We start from the raw sequence: 19,938 nt of genomic DNA on the forward strand, positions 1-19,938 counted from the left end.
CTGCTAAATCTCCTCTGGGGGAAGAAATCAACCCTGTTGAAAATCACTTGGCCAAAGGCCTGTTCTTTATACCCTTTGCACTTTGTTAGCATTTTGCTTTTTAGGAAGGAAAGATCAGAAGACTTTGCTCTAATTCTCAAAAGGAGAAGTAGCATTTTTTTTATATGAAATGAATCCTTTCTCTGGATGCCGAAAATTCACTTACATTTTTAGGATTCTAAATTGCAGTATGTTACTGAAAACACAAGCATAGATATTATGTTCACATGCAAGTTAAAGAAAAAGTGGAAGATTATTGTAATGAAACTTCCTTTTTTTTAATTGAATAGACTTGTGCTGAGAAAAATGTTATGGCAGGTGAAAGTAAATAGATCATCTTTTACTTTCCGTAGGTTGAATTAGAGGTTAAAAGTAGTCTAGGTATATTCCCCTTGTCTTTTTGCCTAGGAAGGTAAGATACATTGATTAGTATAACAAGGTAGTATAAAAATCATACTCAAACATAATTTGAGGTGTGTGAAGTTTTCTCAGGCAAGCTATTTACTTTCTAAAGTGCATTTGTTTTATTTATGTTAATTTTGATGATTCTAGTTACTGCATTTGCTATTTCTTCTGGAGGAAAACCAGGAAGTGGATAGAGATTTCCCTCTTGTTCATTTCATTTTGTTTTAAGTAGGTTTCTTTTAAAGGAAGGACGATGGAAGTGGGGTAGGGAAATAATGAAGTTCTTGGCAGTTATTCCTTTCCTTTTGTGCCCCCAGATGTCTGGTCTTGAACTCAGTCTAAGTCAGCTAACTGTGGCCAAATCTGACCCACCACCTGTTTTTTGTAGGGCCATAAGCTAAAAATGGTTCTTATGTTTTCAAGTGGTTAAATATTTCATGACATAGCCACACTCGTTTTGCTACAAATCATCTCTGGCTGCTTCTGTACTACAGAAGTTGAGCAGAGCTGAGTAGTTGCCACAGTAACTCTCTGGCCCAAAAAGCCTAAAATATTTCTTCTCTGGCCCCTTACTGAAGAAGTTTGCCAACCCCAGGTGTAACCTGTGTTTTTCTATTATTAACGTTAGAGGCAAATAGTATGGTTAGATCTGTTGAAGCAGAGGTGTATGTTGAAAATAAAATTCTTGTTCTTGTCACCTGGTTATTAGATAAACTTAGTGAAACTTAGTTTGTGTTTTCAGAGTGTGTTTTAAAACTGGTGTTATATACATGTTTCACGGATTTCCGAGTATCCTTGGGGAACTTCTGTGCTGGAGCATGGACATGCTTGACATGTTTAATTTGTTTCCCTTCTATCACTTGCAGATTTCTCACTACAGGACTGCTCTGGGATGGAGGGTTCTGGGGCATGAACTGCAAAATTGATCCATAGTCTCCAGATCGAAAACCATGACTTTATTGTATTTTAGATGTGCTATAATTCACAGATAGGCTGAATTCTGAGCCTAATCAGACTGCTTGGGTTAGTTAGTATTGTGGAGGGAGAGCATAGGTCCGGGCATCTTCTTCATAAACTGTAGATCTAGGATGGAACTTGGCAGACCTCTCTGAGACCCTGAAGGCTGCTCACCTCGGAGGCAGAGAACTACCAGCATGTCTGCACGGGCACCGGACTGCTGCTCTTCCAAGAGTAATTAATTCCTGCTAATTTTGATCCTTCTTCATGCTTCTTGAAGGTTATGTGTGACTTTCTTCATTCCTTTTGGCACAGGCCACCATCCCATTTGTGTCCTCAGAGATTGAACTGTCATCATTAAATTGCAGTACACTTAGTCTGAACAAAATGAGCGTAATGAACCTAACTGGTGTTGCAATTTTTAAGTATTTTCCCCCCTATTTTTAAATGAATGCATTTGTGCATTGTTCACATGCATCTGGATTTCTCACTGGCTTCCTTTGAGGCAGTCAGTCACCTTTGGGAGTCAAGAGAAATGAAATTCTTTTTCCAAAGGCAGAGCAGGCCTCAGATGTGACTTTTTGCCACCAGTCAGCCTCCTTGTCCTGAATGAGGAGTCTTGAGAGCAGGGAAATTGGCCAGTGATTGATTGATTGATTGATTGATTTTTCTTTGTAAACACATGTTTTTTTCTAGGACGGATGGTGTTTTGTGATGGGAAGCACTCCTCCTCATTCAGGGCAAGGCTGTACTTTGGGGCTGAAGATAGACTTTGTAGCAATTCTCCCCTGCTCCTTCATACCACAAGTATGGAAGAAAGTGGAACTTGTGGGTCCTGGCCTTTGTGGTAACATTTTTACCTGTGGAACATTAGCAGAAGCCAGAGAATATGACTTACTCTCACATTTATTTTCTCCATAAAAAAGTCCTGGATCTGCATTTTGAGAGTCTATAGAGATAGTCATTCTTTTAATAGTCATGAGCACCCCTAGAAAAGTCATAATAGGAAGTCAGGCATAGAATTTTAGAGTAGGGAGGATCCTTCCAGATCAGGTAGTTTAGTCTTTGATTTTTCAGATAACACTGAGACACATAAAGTTAACCTCATCAGTTTGCCCTGGGTCCTGTAACCAGTCATAGCATACCTGGAATATGCATCCTGGCCTATAATTCAGTGCTTGTTGTTGTACTTTACTCAGCATATATTTGAGAATTACCTTAGAGGTTACTAGATAATGTTACTTGCTTTGCAAGAGCATTTTAGTTATTTGAAGCAACGCAGCTGCTGTTTGTGAAACAATTAGAGACAGCTGAATGCTATTTATTCATCACAAGAGTTAATTTTTAAAAGTTAGAACGGTGCCTGGCACATAGTACATATTCAGTAAATGCTAGTTATTACCAATGAACACAGATTTATGGAGTACCTATCATGTACCAGGCACTGTGCAGGGGGTCTTGGGACACAGGACCTAAGAATAAAATAAGAGTCCATGATCTTAATTCTTATTCTTGGTTTAAGGGCAGAGGCCTTAAAGGGAATTCAGCACTTAAGCCAGGTAACAACAGCCTGGCTCAAGTTGACCAAAGGACCTGGGACAAAAGACAGGCTTTTCTGACTGGGTAGGACTCTGAAGAGAGAAAGAACATTCCTAGTGTGGAGTACAGAGCTTCTGAAGGCTTGTGGTAATGAAAGAGCCTTGCACCATGAGAAGAGGTGAGGAGATTGGTTTGATTTGGGATCTTTGGTGTTTGTAAAGAGTAACTGGGAAAACATGATAGGTAGCATGGTATTAGATTGTGAATTGCCCTGAGAGCCAGCCTGGGAAGTTACATGACTCAAATGGTAGTGAACCACTGAAAGTTACGGAGTATGTCAGGAAAAGCCACGTTGGAGAATTAATTTCATAGAAAATTTTAGACCTGGAAGGGAGCTAAGAGTTTTCAATCTAGATTATTCTGGTAGCAGTGTGTAGGAAGACTCAGAAGCAGGAAGGCAGCTGAGAATCTGTTTGAGGTAATACAGACATAAGGCACTAAATCCCTATATGTACCAGTATTGAAATGGCTAGAATCAAGAGGAAAACGTGTGCAGACATTTTGTGAAAAGAAGCCTCAGGGCTTTCTAACAGATTTTTATCAAGGGTAACGATGGGTGTGGCTTGAGTGAAAAATTTTCCCTCTTCTTTCCTTTAGGGCGTTTGGAGAATTAGCTAAAACTGTTTGCAGAAAGGGATAGTTTGGAAGATAACCCGGTTTGGGAAACCAACCTCAGGTTCATGTATGAGGAGGTGGATGTTAGTGGAGTAGCCACGGGGGCTGGGGTGCCCAAGTGAGAGATGAGGGAAGGGAGATGCTGATCTGGTAGTCATCAGCAAAGTCGGAGTGGATGAGCTCACTCTGGACTGTGCTTTGTGAGAAGAGAGCAGACAGCCAAGGAACATTTCTTATAGCCAAAGCTATGCTTCTCATATTGAGATTATTGTGTAGCAGATGCTAATATAATGAAGCAGCTTGTATTCAAATTGTCAGAAACCAGCTCATTGATCAGCATACCTAAGAAAAGATAAGACTGTCCTAAGGAAGGATTTCAAAGGAGCATTTCAATAGGAAACTAAAAAAGACCCTTCTCATTTTGGGCCCAAATTATGGAGCTAAAGGATTTTTTTTTTCTAGGTTATAAGAACAGAAAATAGGTAATTCTCTCTCTCTCTGTCTCTTTCTTTCTCTCTGTGTGTGTGTGTGTGTGAGAGAGAGAGAGAGAGAGAGAGAGAGAAGAGAGAGGGAGAGATGGGTTTATTAAAGATCAAAAAACAACACTTAAAATAGGGACTTCATAGCTTACGGTTGTTTTTAAGGTCAGACAGATTTCTGAGTACCCCCATACTGCCTCTTGTTGATAGTAAAGAAGAGCCCTTCCTTTTTGATGAGTGGCTGACCACACCCTCCCCCCAAACTGAAGAAATTATAACTGTCTTTGACTCAAGGCCAACTTTTGAAAATTTGTAGGGTCCAGTGACAACACTTGAGATACAAGGTATTTCTTAGAACTTTCAGGGAGAAGATCTAACCAATGATTGTTTGTAAGAAAGAAAAAAAGATTTGAGAAGAACCCAAGGAATTTGTATCCTTAATTCATCTTTATAGCTGACTGTGTGGTACTTAGAAATTTGTTTTCATTACATTTTTATATATCATACTGTGCCTTACTATTGCGTTTGTTCCTTCTGTGGTGTTTACCACGCCCCACCTTGCCCTTACAGATCGATTGGTTCAGATGGACTTTTACAAAGTCTGTAGGAAAGGATTTGTAAAGCTTTAGAATCTTTGCTGCTTGTACAGAAGAGTTAGGATATTCAGAATTTATGATAATTCAGATGGGACTTGGCTAAATACTTACCTTTCTCCGGTCAGTAAGGAATAAAATGGGCTTATTCAGTAGATGATTAGTATAAATAAGATTGGAGCCAGGCTGATTATCTACTTAAAACAAGTCTTCAGAGGCCCCCAATACTATTTCTGTACGAAAAACCATCTTAGTCATGTCAGTTGCATTTATTTTAATAGGCTAACACTGTTTAAGTTGATTTGTATTTTCCACTACAATTCTTCTCTTTTTACATTGAAATTATGTTTCTGAAAATTACTTGGGTAAACATGTCTACGGAACTTTTATTATCAGATCCTAGCATACAACATATGCCATTCATCCATGCACAATGAGTTTAGGTGGTATGTAAATAGTATATAATGACAACCCTTGTGCATAAAGACAGGCCTATCTCCAAAAATATAAGACAGAGTAGCAACATCGACCAGCAGTCATTGACCAGGTGATATATGACAGCATGACCCTGGTTCCTTGGGATTTGTTGCTGTCTGAAAGTATATCCCATGAACTTTCATTCATGTTCTTGGGTGGGATACACTGTTGACATTATCTCAGAGTGCTATATATAAGAGTAGAAATACATTAAAAATACGTTGTAGAAATAAAACCAGTGTGGTTTTCAAAAAGATATTTTGCAAAAAAATGTAAAGAAAGGTAATGTTCCACAGAACAGTTTGGGAAGTAATGAATTAAAGGAAGTATTCTATTCGTCAACACCTAATTTGCTTAGCACCACTTTATTTGCAGTCATTAAATGTATCTGAAAGTTATAAAACTGCATTGCATGGACATATTTTACAGTGTAAACACATTGTGCTACTTACAAGCCCTTGTTCTAATCATCATATTGAAGAAGATACCCATTTTGCAGAATCTCGCTTTATATAATAGCTTCATGTCTAAAATGTTGTCTTAACAGGAGGTGGTTTCTTTGCAGCTGCATTGGGGTGGTGTGGATGGGGGCCATATAGTTCTAATCTCAATATACATCTGGAAACTCATGGAGGGGGGAGGGATGGGACTGTGTCCTGGAGCCTGGAGAAAGCGCCAGCAACCGGAGTCCTGATCCCATTTTTGGAGGTGGCAAGAGGATGGGGGTTCACAAAGAGTGGGAAAAACCGGTGTGGCCTGTTGTTAATTCTAGGTCTGGACTGGAAGGCACAGTGATTCTGGCAGCTGCAGAGTCCCAAGGGTACCCTCCTGGGGCAAAGCATGGTGAGCTTGAAGTCCCAGCTCTTCCCTTTACAGTCACCTGCACGCTTGTTGTCTACCTGCATCTGAGTAGCCTCTATTAACGTCATACCCAGGCGCGCGTGAGATTTGTGAATAATGATTTGCCAAGGCAAAACCCGATGCTCCTGTGTTTTGGCAAGGTTTTACGTAATTAAGTGTTCTTTGTGCTCACCTGGTGAGTGCATTTATTTCTTTGAGTGGACGAGTGGAAGCACAAAGACCATAATACCTTGGAAGAGATTCAGGCATGATAAGCTTCAGGTCTGGAAAACACCATTAAAAGGTCATTTGTCACTGTGGTTTGTGGCTTGTAACAACTTGGTAGAGTTACATGTACAAATACGGTCCCTGCCTCAGTTCACGCTTTTTTGGGCTTCAGTACTATACATCTTAAGATGGGGAGTGGTCACTTGAGGGGTTTCTTGTCATTTGATGAAACCCAAATGCCCTCCTGTTAAGTGCCTGAGATCTGAGTAAATATAAATAGCAGGGTTTTCTGTGTAGCTGAATGGCGGCTGACTGACCTGGAACTACTGCGGTAACAGTGACACCCTGCTGCAAATACAGACTCTCTTTTACCAAATCTCTGTTTTTATATTTAGTTTTAATACAGCGGCTCTTAACTGGGGATGTGTGAGAATTGCCTGGTGAGCCTTCTACAATTATTAAAGGCAGATCTGTGCTCTCTGTCTAGGTAATCCCCATTCTTATCCATTGCTTTAAATTCATATTCACACTGACCACTCAGGTTTGTGTATTTTCCTGACTTTCAGACTTTGTTGTCACCCTCATACCACCACTATTCGAATACCACATTAGACACCATTAGACCACTTTCTAATGGTTCCAGAAGAGAACCTTTGCCACCCCCTCCCCCCATTCCTTCCCCAGGACTCACTCCTTACTTCCCTAAAATGCCATCCGTTATTTTCCCAGTTGCCTCAGCAAAAGAAACAAACAGAAAACCCCCCAAAAGGCTATGTTTCTTCTTTTCCTGTCACTCCCTTCCCTAACTTCCTCTGTCTTGTCAAATCCTTCCTCTTTCCTCTGCCTCCCCTGCCTTGGTCCAAGCCACCTTGGTGTTTGGTGTTTGTCCCGATTGCCCCTCCACAGCTCCAGAATAGCTTTAAAAACACTTTTTATTCATTGATCCTACAACTGTCTAAGATGAAGATGTTGATGTTTCTTTCTGAGAAAAGTATTTTTAACTATAAAGTCTTTTCCTACATCTTTTGTTCAAAGATAAGTGCATGGTCTTGTGAGACCAAAAGGAGCCCCTCGGAAAGAGGTTGTGTAGTCACATGGTGTCACCTTTCATTCCTCCATTGCATGGGCTCTGGGTTGCTGGGGCTCACAGCGCTCCAACTCTTCTGATGGGGATTTGGATGGACTTCCTCTAGTAGGGACTGCAAGTGGGCGGACACTTTCTAAGCTTTATATAGGGTCAGCTCTTTACCAGGTGTATTTGTTTCCTATAGTTTCTGTAACTTAGTGGCTAAAACAAGAAAAATGTATTACCTTCCAGTTCTGGAGGTCAGAAGTTTGAAATGGCTCTTAGTGGACTAAAATCAAGATGTTGAGAGGGCTGCGTCTCTTCTTTGGGCTTTAGGGGAGAATCCATTGCCACATCTTTTCCAGCTTCTAGAGGCTGTCTGCATTTCTTGGCTCAAGGCGCCCTTCCAGTATGGCATCACTCTGACCTCCTCTTCCATCTTTAGATCTCCTTTGACTCTGCCTCCCACCTCCTTTTTTTCCTTTGTAAGGACCCCTGTGATTACATTGGGCCTATCCAAATATTCTGGGGCAGTTTTCCCCATCTCCCAATCCTTAAGTTACTCAAATCAACAGAGTCTTTTGCCACGTAAAGTAACAGATTCACAGGTTTCAGGGATTAGAACATGGACATCATTGGGGTGGCCATTATTCTGCCTACCACACCAAGCATCATTTAAACTGATTTGTAGCACTCATAACCACCCTATGGGTGGTGTATTATCTCCATTTTACAGATGAGGAAACTGAGGCACAGAGAAGTTATGTAACTTGCCCAAGGTTACTCTGGGGTAGTGGAGCCAGAATTTAAATTTGACTGGGCTTTATTTTTTGTTTTATTTTATTTTCCAGCTTTATTGAGATATAGTTGATGTATAACATTGTATAAGTTTAAGGTGTACAATATGTTGATTTGATGCACTTACGTGGATATTATAAAATGGATATTACCATAGTGTTAACTAACACCTCCGTCATGTCATATAAATACTATTTATTTCTTAAGATGAGAACATTTAAGATTGATTCTCTTAGCAACTTTATGTAATACAGTATTAACTATAATCATGCTATATATTACAGTCTCAGAACTTACTCATGATTAGAAGTTTTTTTGCTTAGTTTAGTTGTTTTTGTTTTTTATAAGTGGAAGTTTATACCCTTTGATCAACATCTCTCCATTCTGCCTCCCAACCTCTACCATTCTAGTATTTTTTTGAGTTCACCTTTTTTAGATTCCCCATGCAAGTGCTATCATATAGTATGTGACTTTTTCTGTCTGACTTATTTCACCTAGCATTTCCTCAAGATCCATCTATGTTGTCACAAATGGAAGGTTTCCTTTTTCTGTCGCTGAATAAGATTCCACTGTGCGTGTGCGTCTTTGTATGGGGATATATCCATATGTACATAGATGGACAGCATATGCTTACATCTTGTTTTTTTGTTTGTTTTTTTTAATCTATCCAGGCATTCTTTGTCTTTTGAATGAAGAATTCAGTCCACTTACTTTTTTTTTTTTTTAATTTTTTTGATGTTTATTCATTTTTGAAGGAGAGAGAGACAGAGTGTGAATGTGGAAGGGGCAGAGAGAGAGAGAGGCACAGAATCTGAAGCAGGCTCCAGGCTCTGAGCTGTCAGCACAGAGCCCGATGCGGGGCTAGAACTCACAAACCGTGAGATCATGACCTGAGCCGAAGTCGGACACTCAACCAACTGAGCCACCCAGGCGCCCCTCTGTTTAGTTTTAAAGTAATTATTGATAGGTAAGAACTTATACCATTTTATTAATTGTTGTCTGGCTGTTTCATAGTTTCCATGTGTTTTCTTCCTCTTGCTGCCTTCCTTTGTGACTTGGTGATTTTCCATAGTGGTAGGCTTTGATTCTCTTCTCTTTATCATGTGTGAATCTGCTGTAGATTTTGCTTTGTGGTTACTATGATCCTTACATAGAACATTTTATAAATAGAATAGTCCATTTTACTGTAACAACTTCGATTGCATACAGAAACTTTACCCCTTTACTCTTTTTCCCTGCTTTCCTTTTTGATGTCACGACTTCCCTTTTTCTATTGTGTATCCATTAACAGATTATTGTTGCTGTAGTTATTTTAATACTGTTGTCCTTTGACATTTTTACAAGAATTAAATGACTAACACTTTACCATGTTAAAATATTACTTTGAATTTGACTATATACTTAACCTTAACCAGTGGTTTTTATATTTTCATAGGTTTTCATGTTACTAATTAGTGTGTTTTATTTTAGTTTGAAGAACTATTTTCTGCATTTCTTGTAAGGCGTGTGTTGTGTGATGAATTCCCTTAGCTTTTGTTTGTGTGGGGAAGTCTATCCCTCCTTCACTTCTGAAGGACAACTTTGTCAGGTAGTGTATCCTTGGTTGGCATTTCTTTTCTTTCAGCACTTGGAATATATCATCCCACTCTCTCCTGCCCTGTAAAGTCTTGGAGAGGATCTCTTTAAGTTGATTTGGTGTGGTGACCTCTTAGCTCCATGAATTTGGATATCCAAATCTCTTCAAATTGGAGAAGTTCTCAGCCATTATTTCTTTCTTCCTTTCTTTCTTTTTTTTTTTAATGTTTATTTTTGAGAGAGAGAGAGAGAGAGAGACAGTGCGAGCAGGGGAGGGGCAGAGAGAGAGGGAGACACAGAATCCGAAGCAGGCCATTGGCCTGCTGTCAGCACAGAGCCTGATGTGGGGCTTGAACTCATGAACTGCAAGATCCTGACCTGAGATGAAATCGAGGGCTTCAACTGACTGAGCCACCCAACGCCCCAGCTGTTATTTCTTTAAGTAAGCTTTCTGAACCCTTCTTTTCTTCTTTTTTCTTGAATTGTAATAATGTGCAGATTGGTTCTTTTGTTGTTACCTCACAGATGATGTATGCTTTCTTCACTCTTTTCCTTTCCTTTTTCTTTTTTCTTCTCTGGATAATTTCAATTGTTCTGTCTTGGAGCTCACTTATTCTTTCTTCTGCTTGGTCAAGTCTTATGTTAAAGGTCTTTGTTGACTTCAGTCATTGTTTTCTTAAGCTCCCGAATTTGTTTGGTTTTTATTTATGTTTTCCATCTCTTTGTTGAACCTCTCATTTTGTTCTTATATTGTTTGCCTGGTATTGTTAAATTGTTTATCTGTGTTCTCTTGTAACTCTGAGCATCTTTAGAACATTATTTTGAATTATTTGCTGGGAAATGTCTATATTTCCATTTTGGGGGGGACCAGTTACTGGAGGTTTACTGTATTCCTTTAGTAGAGTCATGTTTTCCAGATCCTCTGTGATCTCTATAACCTTGTATGGAAATTTATGTCTTTGAAGAAATCTGCACCTCCAGATTTTATGGACTGGCTTTGGTAAGGAAAGTCTTTCACTCGCGGGGGAGAGGGGAAGCAGGAACATGCTAGTGATCCCAGCATGTGACCCCAGGTCTGCCACCTGTGACGCAAGTTCAAGCGGTGCAGGGGCATGTGGCGGCATCGGTTTTGAGGGTGGCATGATGTCTCTTTGGCTCAGGTTGCTGGGGTCCACAGCATTAACAGCTGCGTGGTCCTTGGCAAATGCTGCAGGGTGTCTGCAGTGGCTGTGAGGGCTGTTTGAGTCCTCACTGGCACCTCCAGGCCCAGTGGGTAGGGGCCAGGGCAGACAAGAGTGGTGTCCTAAGCTGGTGGTGCCCTCAGCTGCAGAGGCCTGTGTGGTGGAGGGCTGGTTGCAGACATACATGTAGTGGTAGGAGCCAAGGCAGGCAGCAAGGGCTGGGGCCAACCGTGGAGGCACTGGTAGTTGCACGGGCCCTGGATGTTGATGTGCCATGAGCCACGACGGCTCAGTCTCATCACGGACACACAGCAGTGGAGGCTGGTGATGGGGGTCAGGCTGAGTGAGGACATGCAGTTGCGCAGCTGGAGTGTTTGGCGCCAGGTGAGTGTGGCGGTGCAGGCTAGTGACCGAAGACAGGGCCTCCTCCGTGCCCATAAGCAGCCGTGGAGGCCCTGGCTATAGGCTTGCTCTCCTGTGGCTGCAGAGTCTCTTCCTGAGTATGTGCAGGCAGTGGAGGTTGGAGACAAGCATCAGGTTGGCGGCATGCAAGTGCATCGCTGGAGGGGCTAGCTCCATGGCAATGGGGGTCGGCCGCGGGGTTCTGGGCCGGAGTTTTGCACTTGAGCAGCCGCAGAGGCCTGGGCTGGCTGCTGGTGTGGTTCCTAAGTTCCAGAGAGGCTGAGTGGGGAGAGAGTAGGAGGGACACAGGTGGCTGGCATCAGTAATGCCAATACATGTGAGGTGAAAGTTGGTGAAATCTGCAGAGGTTCCATGGCAGATGTGCTGGCCATTGGTTCCCTCTACAATGGTGAAAGTTGCTGGGTTTGTCTGTAGAGCAGGTCACTGTGAACCATTCTTATTCATGCTGTGTGGCCGCTCTTGGTAGCTAGCCCCTGCTTTTTTTTATTTTCTTGTTCCTAGATATCTCTGTATATCTCTTGGTGTGGTACTCCCAGTGACTGGGAAACCTGGTTTTACCCTGCTCTTCTTTCCTACCAAGGGGAACTGTTTCTAACTGGGGAGTTCCCTTGTGGCCCTGAGCAGTGCCGGCCTGGGGGATGGGATTATGCGCACAAAATGAAGCCATCTTCCTTCTTTTACTGTGTGGTTATTCTCAGGTGTTCTGTTCCACTGTGCTGTGAGGAGACTCCAGGGCTGTCCCATAGCTGTTTTTGTTCACAGATAGCTGTTTCATTGTTGATCTTTGTGGGAGGATGGAGGCTGGGTCTCCTGTCCTGTTTTGATGATAATACTCTTGGCTTTAGAGTCTTGTTTTTTTTTTTTTTTTTTTAAGTTTATTTATTTATTTTTGAGAGAGAGCGAGAGAACAAGTGAACAAGCAGGGGAGGGACAGAGAGAAAGAGAGAGAGGCGGGGAGAGAGAGAGAGGGAGAGAATCCCATGCAGGTTCCGCACTGTCAGCTCAGAGCCCGATGCAGGGCTCGAACTCACTAGCCTTGAGATCATGACCTGAGCCAAAATCAGAGTCTGACACTTAACCGACTGAGCCACCCAGGTGCCCCTAGAGTCTGTTCTTAATCACAGTTGTACCCTGGAAAGTTGTACCCTTCAAAGTGATTTTACAAAGCCATACTTTTATTTCAGCAACAACAGAAGTAATGTCTTCTTGAGTGCCTGCTTCTTGGAAGGCCCTGTGATAAGTTCTTTTGTAACCATTCCAAGCAGTAGGTATTAGCACTTTTTTTCCCCATAAAGAAACTGAGGCCCAGAAAAATTAAGTTATTTTCTGAAGGTCACAGTGCTAGTGTACCAAAGGTGTTGTTGGAACCCACATCATCTGACCCAGTGCCCATGTGCTTAACCATTCACCTAAACTGCCTTTATTAGCTAAAAGGAGTCATTAAAAATAAAGGTAATCATTATTTGCAGTTACTTAAAAATAAAAATGTGGTGAAGTATAATATCCTAGAGCATGAGATGGAAGAATCTGGTACAAGGATAATTAGAAGAATTAATACCCAGTTAAGCAGATTATCAAAAGATGCATGTTTATGAATTTATGTTACCCTCTAGTTTAGGGGTGATTTGGCAAGTGGATTATTTTTGGCTTGTTTATCTTAGATATTGCACTGACATGTGTGAAGTCAGAGACATCAGCCCCCAACCTGGCTGATCACCAGAATCACCTGTGGAACATAAACACTGCAGTTTCTGAGACTCTTCCCAAGATTCCAGGGTGGATTCCTGGGTTTTGTAATTTTGAGCAGTCTTTCAGATGCTTCTGATGGTTATTGTTAGAGCCTTTTACCCAGTCACATTTACTGCATGGTGGGCACATTTAGTGATGGAATCCAGGTCCAGAAATATCTTGATGTGATGGAGTAATATACTGAATCTAACAAAATCCAACAATACAGAGGAAAAGAAAGCATGAATGATAGGTGGTATGGAGCTAGAGTTTCAGACTTACAAGCACATACATTTTGGAGTGAAGTTTTGTTTCTTTTGAATGCCGCCTTTGGTGGCATTGGTGGTTATCTTATAAACATGTAATACTGTTTCCTCTATAGGTCTCTGAACTAGAAACTTGATTTGGTTGAGTGAAGATTTTCTATCACTATCATGGTAGGAAGAATTTCAGAATCACCTTGGGTTCTTTTATCAGACTCTTTCCCTCCCCCACATCAGTTGACAGAGCCCATTGAGCCATGCTTACTAATGGTAGTGAAGGTTGAAAAATTGTGGTTGGACTGTACAAAATCCATAATCTCTGTTTGCCCTAGAGGAGGAGTCACATATTTTACCCTACTCACAAAGTCATGATTGTCACTGTGGCCAAACATGGCTCAATTTCTATATTATTTCCCTCTTAGTCGATGAAGATCACCCTATAATTGAGGACGTTTACTTCTCATTCTTACCTATGTTTTGGGTCACAGTGAAGATTTTTGTTGATTTACTTCTTAAAAAATGTTAGTGTTTCATTTTTATTCATATTATTTTTGGTGTAAACTGTGCCAAAAAATGACATTTAATACTTCCTTATCTTAGAGAAAAGGTTGCACACAGTTTCCCCCACCCCCAGTAAATATTTGCAGTTCTTTTGTGCATCAGGCATTGTGCTAGACATCAGGGTATGGTGATGAATAACAATAGCTGTGGTGCCTGTTCTCAAGATAAATATTTATTTAGTGATGAAGATGGGGAAATAAATAGTACATGAATAAAATAGGTAAAAGATGTAGTAAGACAAAAAATAAGTTGACATAATACAGAATCACATGAGAAGGCTTATTTATTTATTTATTTATTTATTTATTTATTTATTGAAATGTTTATTTATTTTGAGAGGGGGAGGGAGAGGCAGAGAGAATCCCAAGCAGACTCTGCACTGCTCAATCCCACAAACCTTGAGATTATAACCTGAACTGAAATCAAGAGTCTGACGCTTAATTGACGGAGCCACCCAGGTGCCCCTGAGAAGGCCTGTTTTATACAGGATGGCTGGGGAAGGCTATGCTGAGGGGACATTTCAGGTGAGATCTGAAGTACTCTATAAAGGAAGAACGTGTATGAAGGTCTCGAGATGGGTTGAAGAGGAACTGGCTTAGAACTGAGATGAGATGAGGGTGAAGCTAAATTGGGGGCGGGGGGATAGATGGATACAGGTCCTTACTGATGGTAGTGTAAGTGCAGTGAGAAACTAGCTCTGGATTGTATTGTGAGAAAGATACAATGCAGCTGCATAGGTCGCGGTTGAAGGATGTAAGCCTAGGATTGGGAAATTAGTTAAGAGGCTGCTGTGTACGAGACAGGAGAGATTGTCGGAGGATTGGATCAGCATGGTTGCAGTTGAGAGGGAGAGACGTGGAGTGATTCAACAGCTATTGTAGAGGTAGTAAGGAAAGAGCTTGCAGATAGACTGGATGTGTGAGCGGGGTGAGGAAGGAGGAAGAATCCGTTATGCCACCAAGATTTGGGGAGTGACTAACTAGGTGGACATTAGAGCTACTTACTGAAGATCTGAAGATGCAGAAGGCTTATTTGGGAGGGTTCTTTGGGGCCTAAGTTTGAAACCCAAGTGGAGGAGCGGAGTAGTCATTTGGATGTATGGGTTTGTTTTCCAGAGAAGAGGCTTCAGTTAGAGATAGAAATGTAGATGAGACATCAGTACAAATGATGGAATTTAAACCATGGAGTGTATGAGATAGTTTAAGATAGTATAGAGACTGCAGAGGTCCCAGAAATTAACCTTAAGGCCCTTCATCATGTAGTTACTGGGGAGAGAAGGAGACTGATAAACCAGAGGCAGAAGGAAACCTAGAGCATGCTGTGCTGAGAGTAGGTGAAGAAAACGTTGCCAGGAGGAAGAAGTGGTCTAGTGTGCTAGATGCTCCTCAAGATGATGAGTCAGGTGAGCACAGCGTGTGCTTATCATGACTGACTCCATGGAAGTCTTTGGGGCCTGTTCAGGGGCAGTTTGGGTGGAGTGGTACGCACAGGCTGAATACAGCGGGCAGATGAGAGAATAGGAATTTATAAGGAATGTATATAGTGAGTACAGACTGTTGATAACCTCTGTATGTCTCTGAAGGCGCTGGGGCCCTGGAAGGGGATTGTGGGGCTAAGGGAAGCACTGGAGTTTGATTTGGTGTTTTAGACAGAATATCATGCTAAGTTGAACCCTAGGAAATTGGTGAACTGTACTATATTTGATTTATGAGAATGGCAAATTTCATATAGTTTGACCTAATGTTACATGTTATACTACTGAGAATGAGTTACTTTTGAAAAGGGAGTTTGATGAAGCAGTGTTGAGAGAGTTTTAACCAAAAGAGTACAGCCTTTGAGCTGTTGAGAGAGATGGGTTTGGAGCTCCCCAGTCAAGTGTTGGCCTTTGAAGCGGGGAGGGGGAAGGCACACAATTTTTCCACTGTAACAGGAAGGAAGATGCTGATGTACAGATTCAGCCGAGTTTCAGTGATCATCGTGATGCCGATCCCGGCAGCTAGTGTTTACCCGGGGCCAGTAATTGCGGAACAAGCTTTCATATTTGGCTGTAGGTGCACATTGATTGATTTTGTTCATAGGACTGAGTGGCTACTGATCCTGTTTTGCCTTGTAGTAGGCTCTAAATTTTCTCCCTCAAAAGTCATTGATATCAGTGAAATTTTTTTTTATTATTATTCAGTTTTTCCCTTTCATCAAAAGCAGAGTACATCAAATAGCATGACCTCCTTCTCCACTCATCAGCAGTAAAACACCATGGGCCTCCCTATAGAACTGATTAGCAAATCAAAGAATAAAGTGTTTTTCTCACAAGTGATTTTCTTACCCTACAGAAAATTGTCTTTTTCAGTATTGCTATCAGTATTCTTTGACTTGTCAGCATAATTGAAACGATACCTATGATTTCTGTTACTTCAATGCAGACTACAAGTGCATCCTTTTAAGGTCATACTACTCTTCTTCTATCTTGTGTACAAGAATTTGCTTACGAGGTATGTATATTTCAAGAATTTCAGCTGTCCGGAGGGAGGTTTTATTCCACTGCATAATATAGTTTAAAAAAAATGATTTTCATTAGACCATTCTGCTGACATATCCCCAGGCCACAATTTTCTCCATGGACTTATTAATTCAGTACAGAATTCCAGGTACTGATCATTAATTGTATCTTAAAAACTACAATGAGATCGAAGTCGTCTTTAGCGCCTTCAGGATTATTTTTCATGAAACATCTACCTCCTGTAATATTTATTTTGAATAATATGCTCATCCATGGGTTATCGGGCTAGAGCCATTGTAGGAATATTCCCAGATGTGTGTGCTTGTTTCTCAGTGTGTGCTTGTTGAGCTCTAGGCAGCTTTGCCTTGTGCATGGCTCCAAAATTATCTTTTCCTGAAAGTGCAGGTAGGTCTGGAGAAATGCAGACACTGTATTAATTTATACACTGTAAGTGTCCGATAAAACATGCTGCATCTTTAAAAGCTCTAGGGTGGTGGTATTTTAGACAAAAGTTTTATTTTATGGATGAGGGTAGCTTTACTGGAGGCAAGGTAAGCCAACATGTTCTAATTCTGCTTGGAATCAGGAACTCGATTTACTGTTGTTACCTGCTGTGGTAGAAATTGCAAGCATCCCTGACATAGACTTGTATCTTCAGTATTGGAAATATTCAACAGAATTCATCAGCAGTGATTTCAAAAAGCTGCAGTCTCTGATGTTTTGATAATAAGTGAAGAAAAGTTTGCCTATTATTTCAGACAACCTTTGATAGCATGTCATTTTATGAAAATATGCACAGATTAGTCTGTTGCATACCTGATTCAAATGTTTTTAGCTTCTTTGGGTGAACTTTGGGTTATGCCAAGGGGGTGGGGGACTCCCTTTGGCCTTTCTACTGAGAACCACTGTCCATCCATATGTGCTGATAAAGAAGTGTTTGTAGTATGATAGTGCTCAATGGGTTTGCTGACCTGGAATCTAACTGGTTCAGCCAGCTTCTCTTTGAGCCCTGAACTAGTGTTGTACTGATCCATCACATTTCCTTTGCTTTGCCATTTCTGGTCGTGACCTGGTGCGTATTCTTTCTCCTGCTTTTCCGTAGAGGAAATGGGGCTTGTCTTACAGGGTGAGTTTTGTGCTAAAACCTTGTACTTCCTCCTTCTATATATGCTGATGAACAGGTTTCAAAGTTCTACCTCTTAGAAATAGCCCACCACCCCAGCGGTGACAGTTTTGACATGCATGGGCTTTTTCTGTCACGTGCCTCTAAATAGACCTGGGAGAGCATCTTTCAGGTCTAAGGAGACTGTCTTTTGCTCTTCCACCTCCCTCCTCCCCACAAAGACAATGTGCTGCTGATTTGCTTCTAATTTTGGCTATTTCTTTTCTCATTCCAAAATATTTTCTCTAGTCCCTTCAGACGTCTTTCAGTTTACACAGTTTGCTGCAGTGGCCTTCCCTTGGAAGACTCCAGTCTGCTGACCTCTCTTCTCCCCTTGTTGAAGTGGCCACTAACCTGGAAGTAGAATCCTTTTCTTCTCCTGGCTTCCCTATCAAACAGTCAACAACTATTCATAACAGACTAAAGTAGAATTTAAATACCCATAATCAGTTTTTATCATCTCGATTATGTATTTTTTTTTCAAAAAGGGATGATATCAAATTACTATTTTTTATCCATGCTTTTTAAAGTGGTTTTTCTCCATTGTATCTCCTGAAAACACCTTCTCATATATTTTAATTTTTAAAGAATTTATATTTCTGTATTTTCAGGGACTGAGAACATCTTCATGATATAGATGTACCATTTGACCAGTTCCTTACCTATGGACATTTAGGTGTTTTCCCTTTTCCCTCCCTCCTTCTTTCTGTCTTCCTATTATTTACTGGTGATAGAACTTTTGTTTTTGGGTGTCCAGAGTTGTTTTTCACTATGTATATAGTTATGTTTATTAAACCCTAGCACGGACTTTTTGAGTAGTCTCTTGCTAGTTACAGCGTCACTTTGTGTTAAGGTAAGGACTCCTATCTTACGTATATCTGTCTCCCCAGTGTAGCATTATGCCTGCTACAGTAGGTGTAAAGAATTCTTGTTGAGTTCTAGAAATATAAGGGCCATGTGACAAATATTTAAGTATCTCCTGTTTATTTGAGATTCCAGAGATAGGAGTGAACAAGACAAAGATTGTCCTTGCTCTCATAAGCTGAGATATTATTCTGTATAACAAGGTTTATGTTGTAAGGACTACAAGCCTCTTAATGTGAGGATCACTTAAAAAATCATAAAGCCACACAGTATGGTAGGAGAGTCCAAATGACCTACAGTATGATTACTTGGGGGACCTTCATTCCAGGTTTTTTCATGCATATGGCTAATTAAGAGTTGACTAACTGATTTTCCTTTAGATGATATTTCTTACCTAGGATTGTCCACAAGGTTGCCAATTATGATGGAATGATTTTTTTCAGGTTCACGCTTTTTGACCCTTTCAAGTGACTAAAATCAATTATACTTAAATTTAAAATTTCATACCTGAACATAGTATGTTGTTCTTAGGTATTATAGAGAACTCAAAGATCTTTTAGGGCTGGGTTTGGGGCAGTAGGAAGTATATCCCTAAATATTTTTGGTCTTTCTGTTGCACATTTTAAAATATGATTAAGCAAAGATTGAAGCCATGGAGATTTTCTGCTGTAAGTCGGTGTTTCAACACTGCCAGCCATTCACGCTCTTTGTGATCCCACTTACAGAAGTGGAAAGTGAAGGGTGAGTAGCTGCACTCTTGGGCAGGCACATAATTTTTTAAAAAAATGTGTGTGCCTCAGCAGAACTATATTAGAGTTTCCTATAGCTGCCTTTTTCTTTTTTATTGTAGGGCCAGCTCTCAATGTTGCAAGAAAAAATAGACCATTTGGAGCGTTTGCTAGCTGAGAATAATGAGATCATCTCAAATATTAGAGACTCGGTCATCAATTTGAGTGAATCTGTGGAGGATGGTCCAAAAAGTTCACAAGGCAATTTCAGCCAAGGTGCTGGCTTACCTCTTCTGCCGTCAAAACAGCTGTCCCTCGTAGTGGACCCTGAAGACTGTTCATTCGCTTTACAAGGTGGAAGTAGGCATTCAGATGTGCAGGTAATGTATGCATTCATTAATAATCATTGGGCTTCTTTGTCTTTTACTTTCTTTTTTTGATCTGGTGTCTGTTTTAACTTAGTTGCTTAAACTGTCTGTAGTTTAGATTGTATTTTTGTAAACTGGCTTGATTATTCACCTGATCATTAATGTTCTTTTTAGTGATAAAATTCTGTAATTCTGTGTTTCCCCCAATTTTTTTTTTTTATTATTTTATGCGTTGTGGCCTTTTTGTATGTTTTTTAGGTCTGACTTTCTCTAGTAGATGAAGTTTAGAGGTTTAAATTTGGTCAAAGAGATTTTCTCATCTTCCTATAAAGAGTACAAGAAAAGCTGTATTCTTACTATGTCTCTGTTATACACTATAGGTGTCACACAGTGTAGGGTTAGATTCCTTTTGCTAACTATCTCTTTGTGAAAGAGGGAAGGGAAATACTGTAGAGCTGTGCTGTTCAGAATGGAAGCCACTGTCCACAGGTG

The 19,938-nt window shown here is 40.7% G+C and overlaps 1 protein-coding gene across 3 annotated transcripts in view; it reads left to right on the top strand.

Annotated features, from left to right (window-relative positions):
* Positions 1-19,938, top strand: part of MAN2A1 (mannosidase alpha class 2A member 1) — a 166,560-nt gene that overhangs the window by 5,312 nt on the left and 141,310 nt on the right. The window contains exons 1-2 of one of the 3 annotated variants that reach the window (XM_042944885.1): positions 9,015-9,063; positions 19,201-19,458. In XM_042944885.1, coding sequence (XP_042800819.1) covers positions 19,213-19,458 — 246 coding nt within the window. In that variant the 5' untranslated portion in view covers positions 9,015-9,063; positions 19,201-19,212. Of the gene's footprint in view, positions 1-9,014; positions 9,064-16,208; positions 16,317-19,200; positions 19,459-19,938 lie in introns of those variants that run through there. The other 2 variants (XM_042944875.1, XM_042944865.1) reach the window with 2 other exon arrangements.

Source organism: Panthera leo, chromosome A1 (genome assembly GCF_018350215.1).
Source record: "Panthera leo isolate Ple1 chromosome A1, P.leo_Ple1_pat1.1, whole genome shotgun sequence".
In the NCBI taxonomy this organism is placed as follows: Eukaryota; Metazoa; Chordata; class Mammalia; order Carnivora; family Felidae; genus Panthera; species Panthera leo.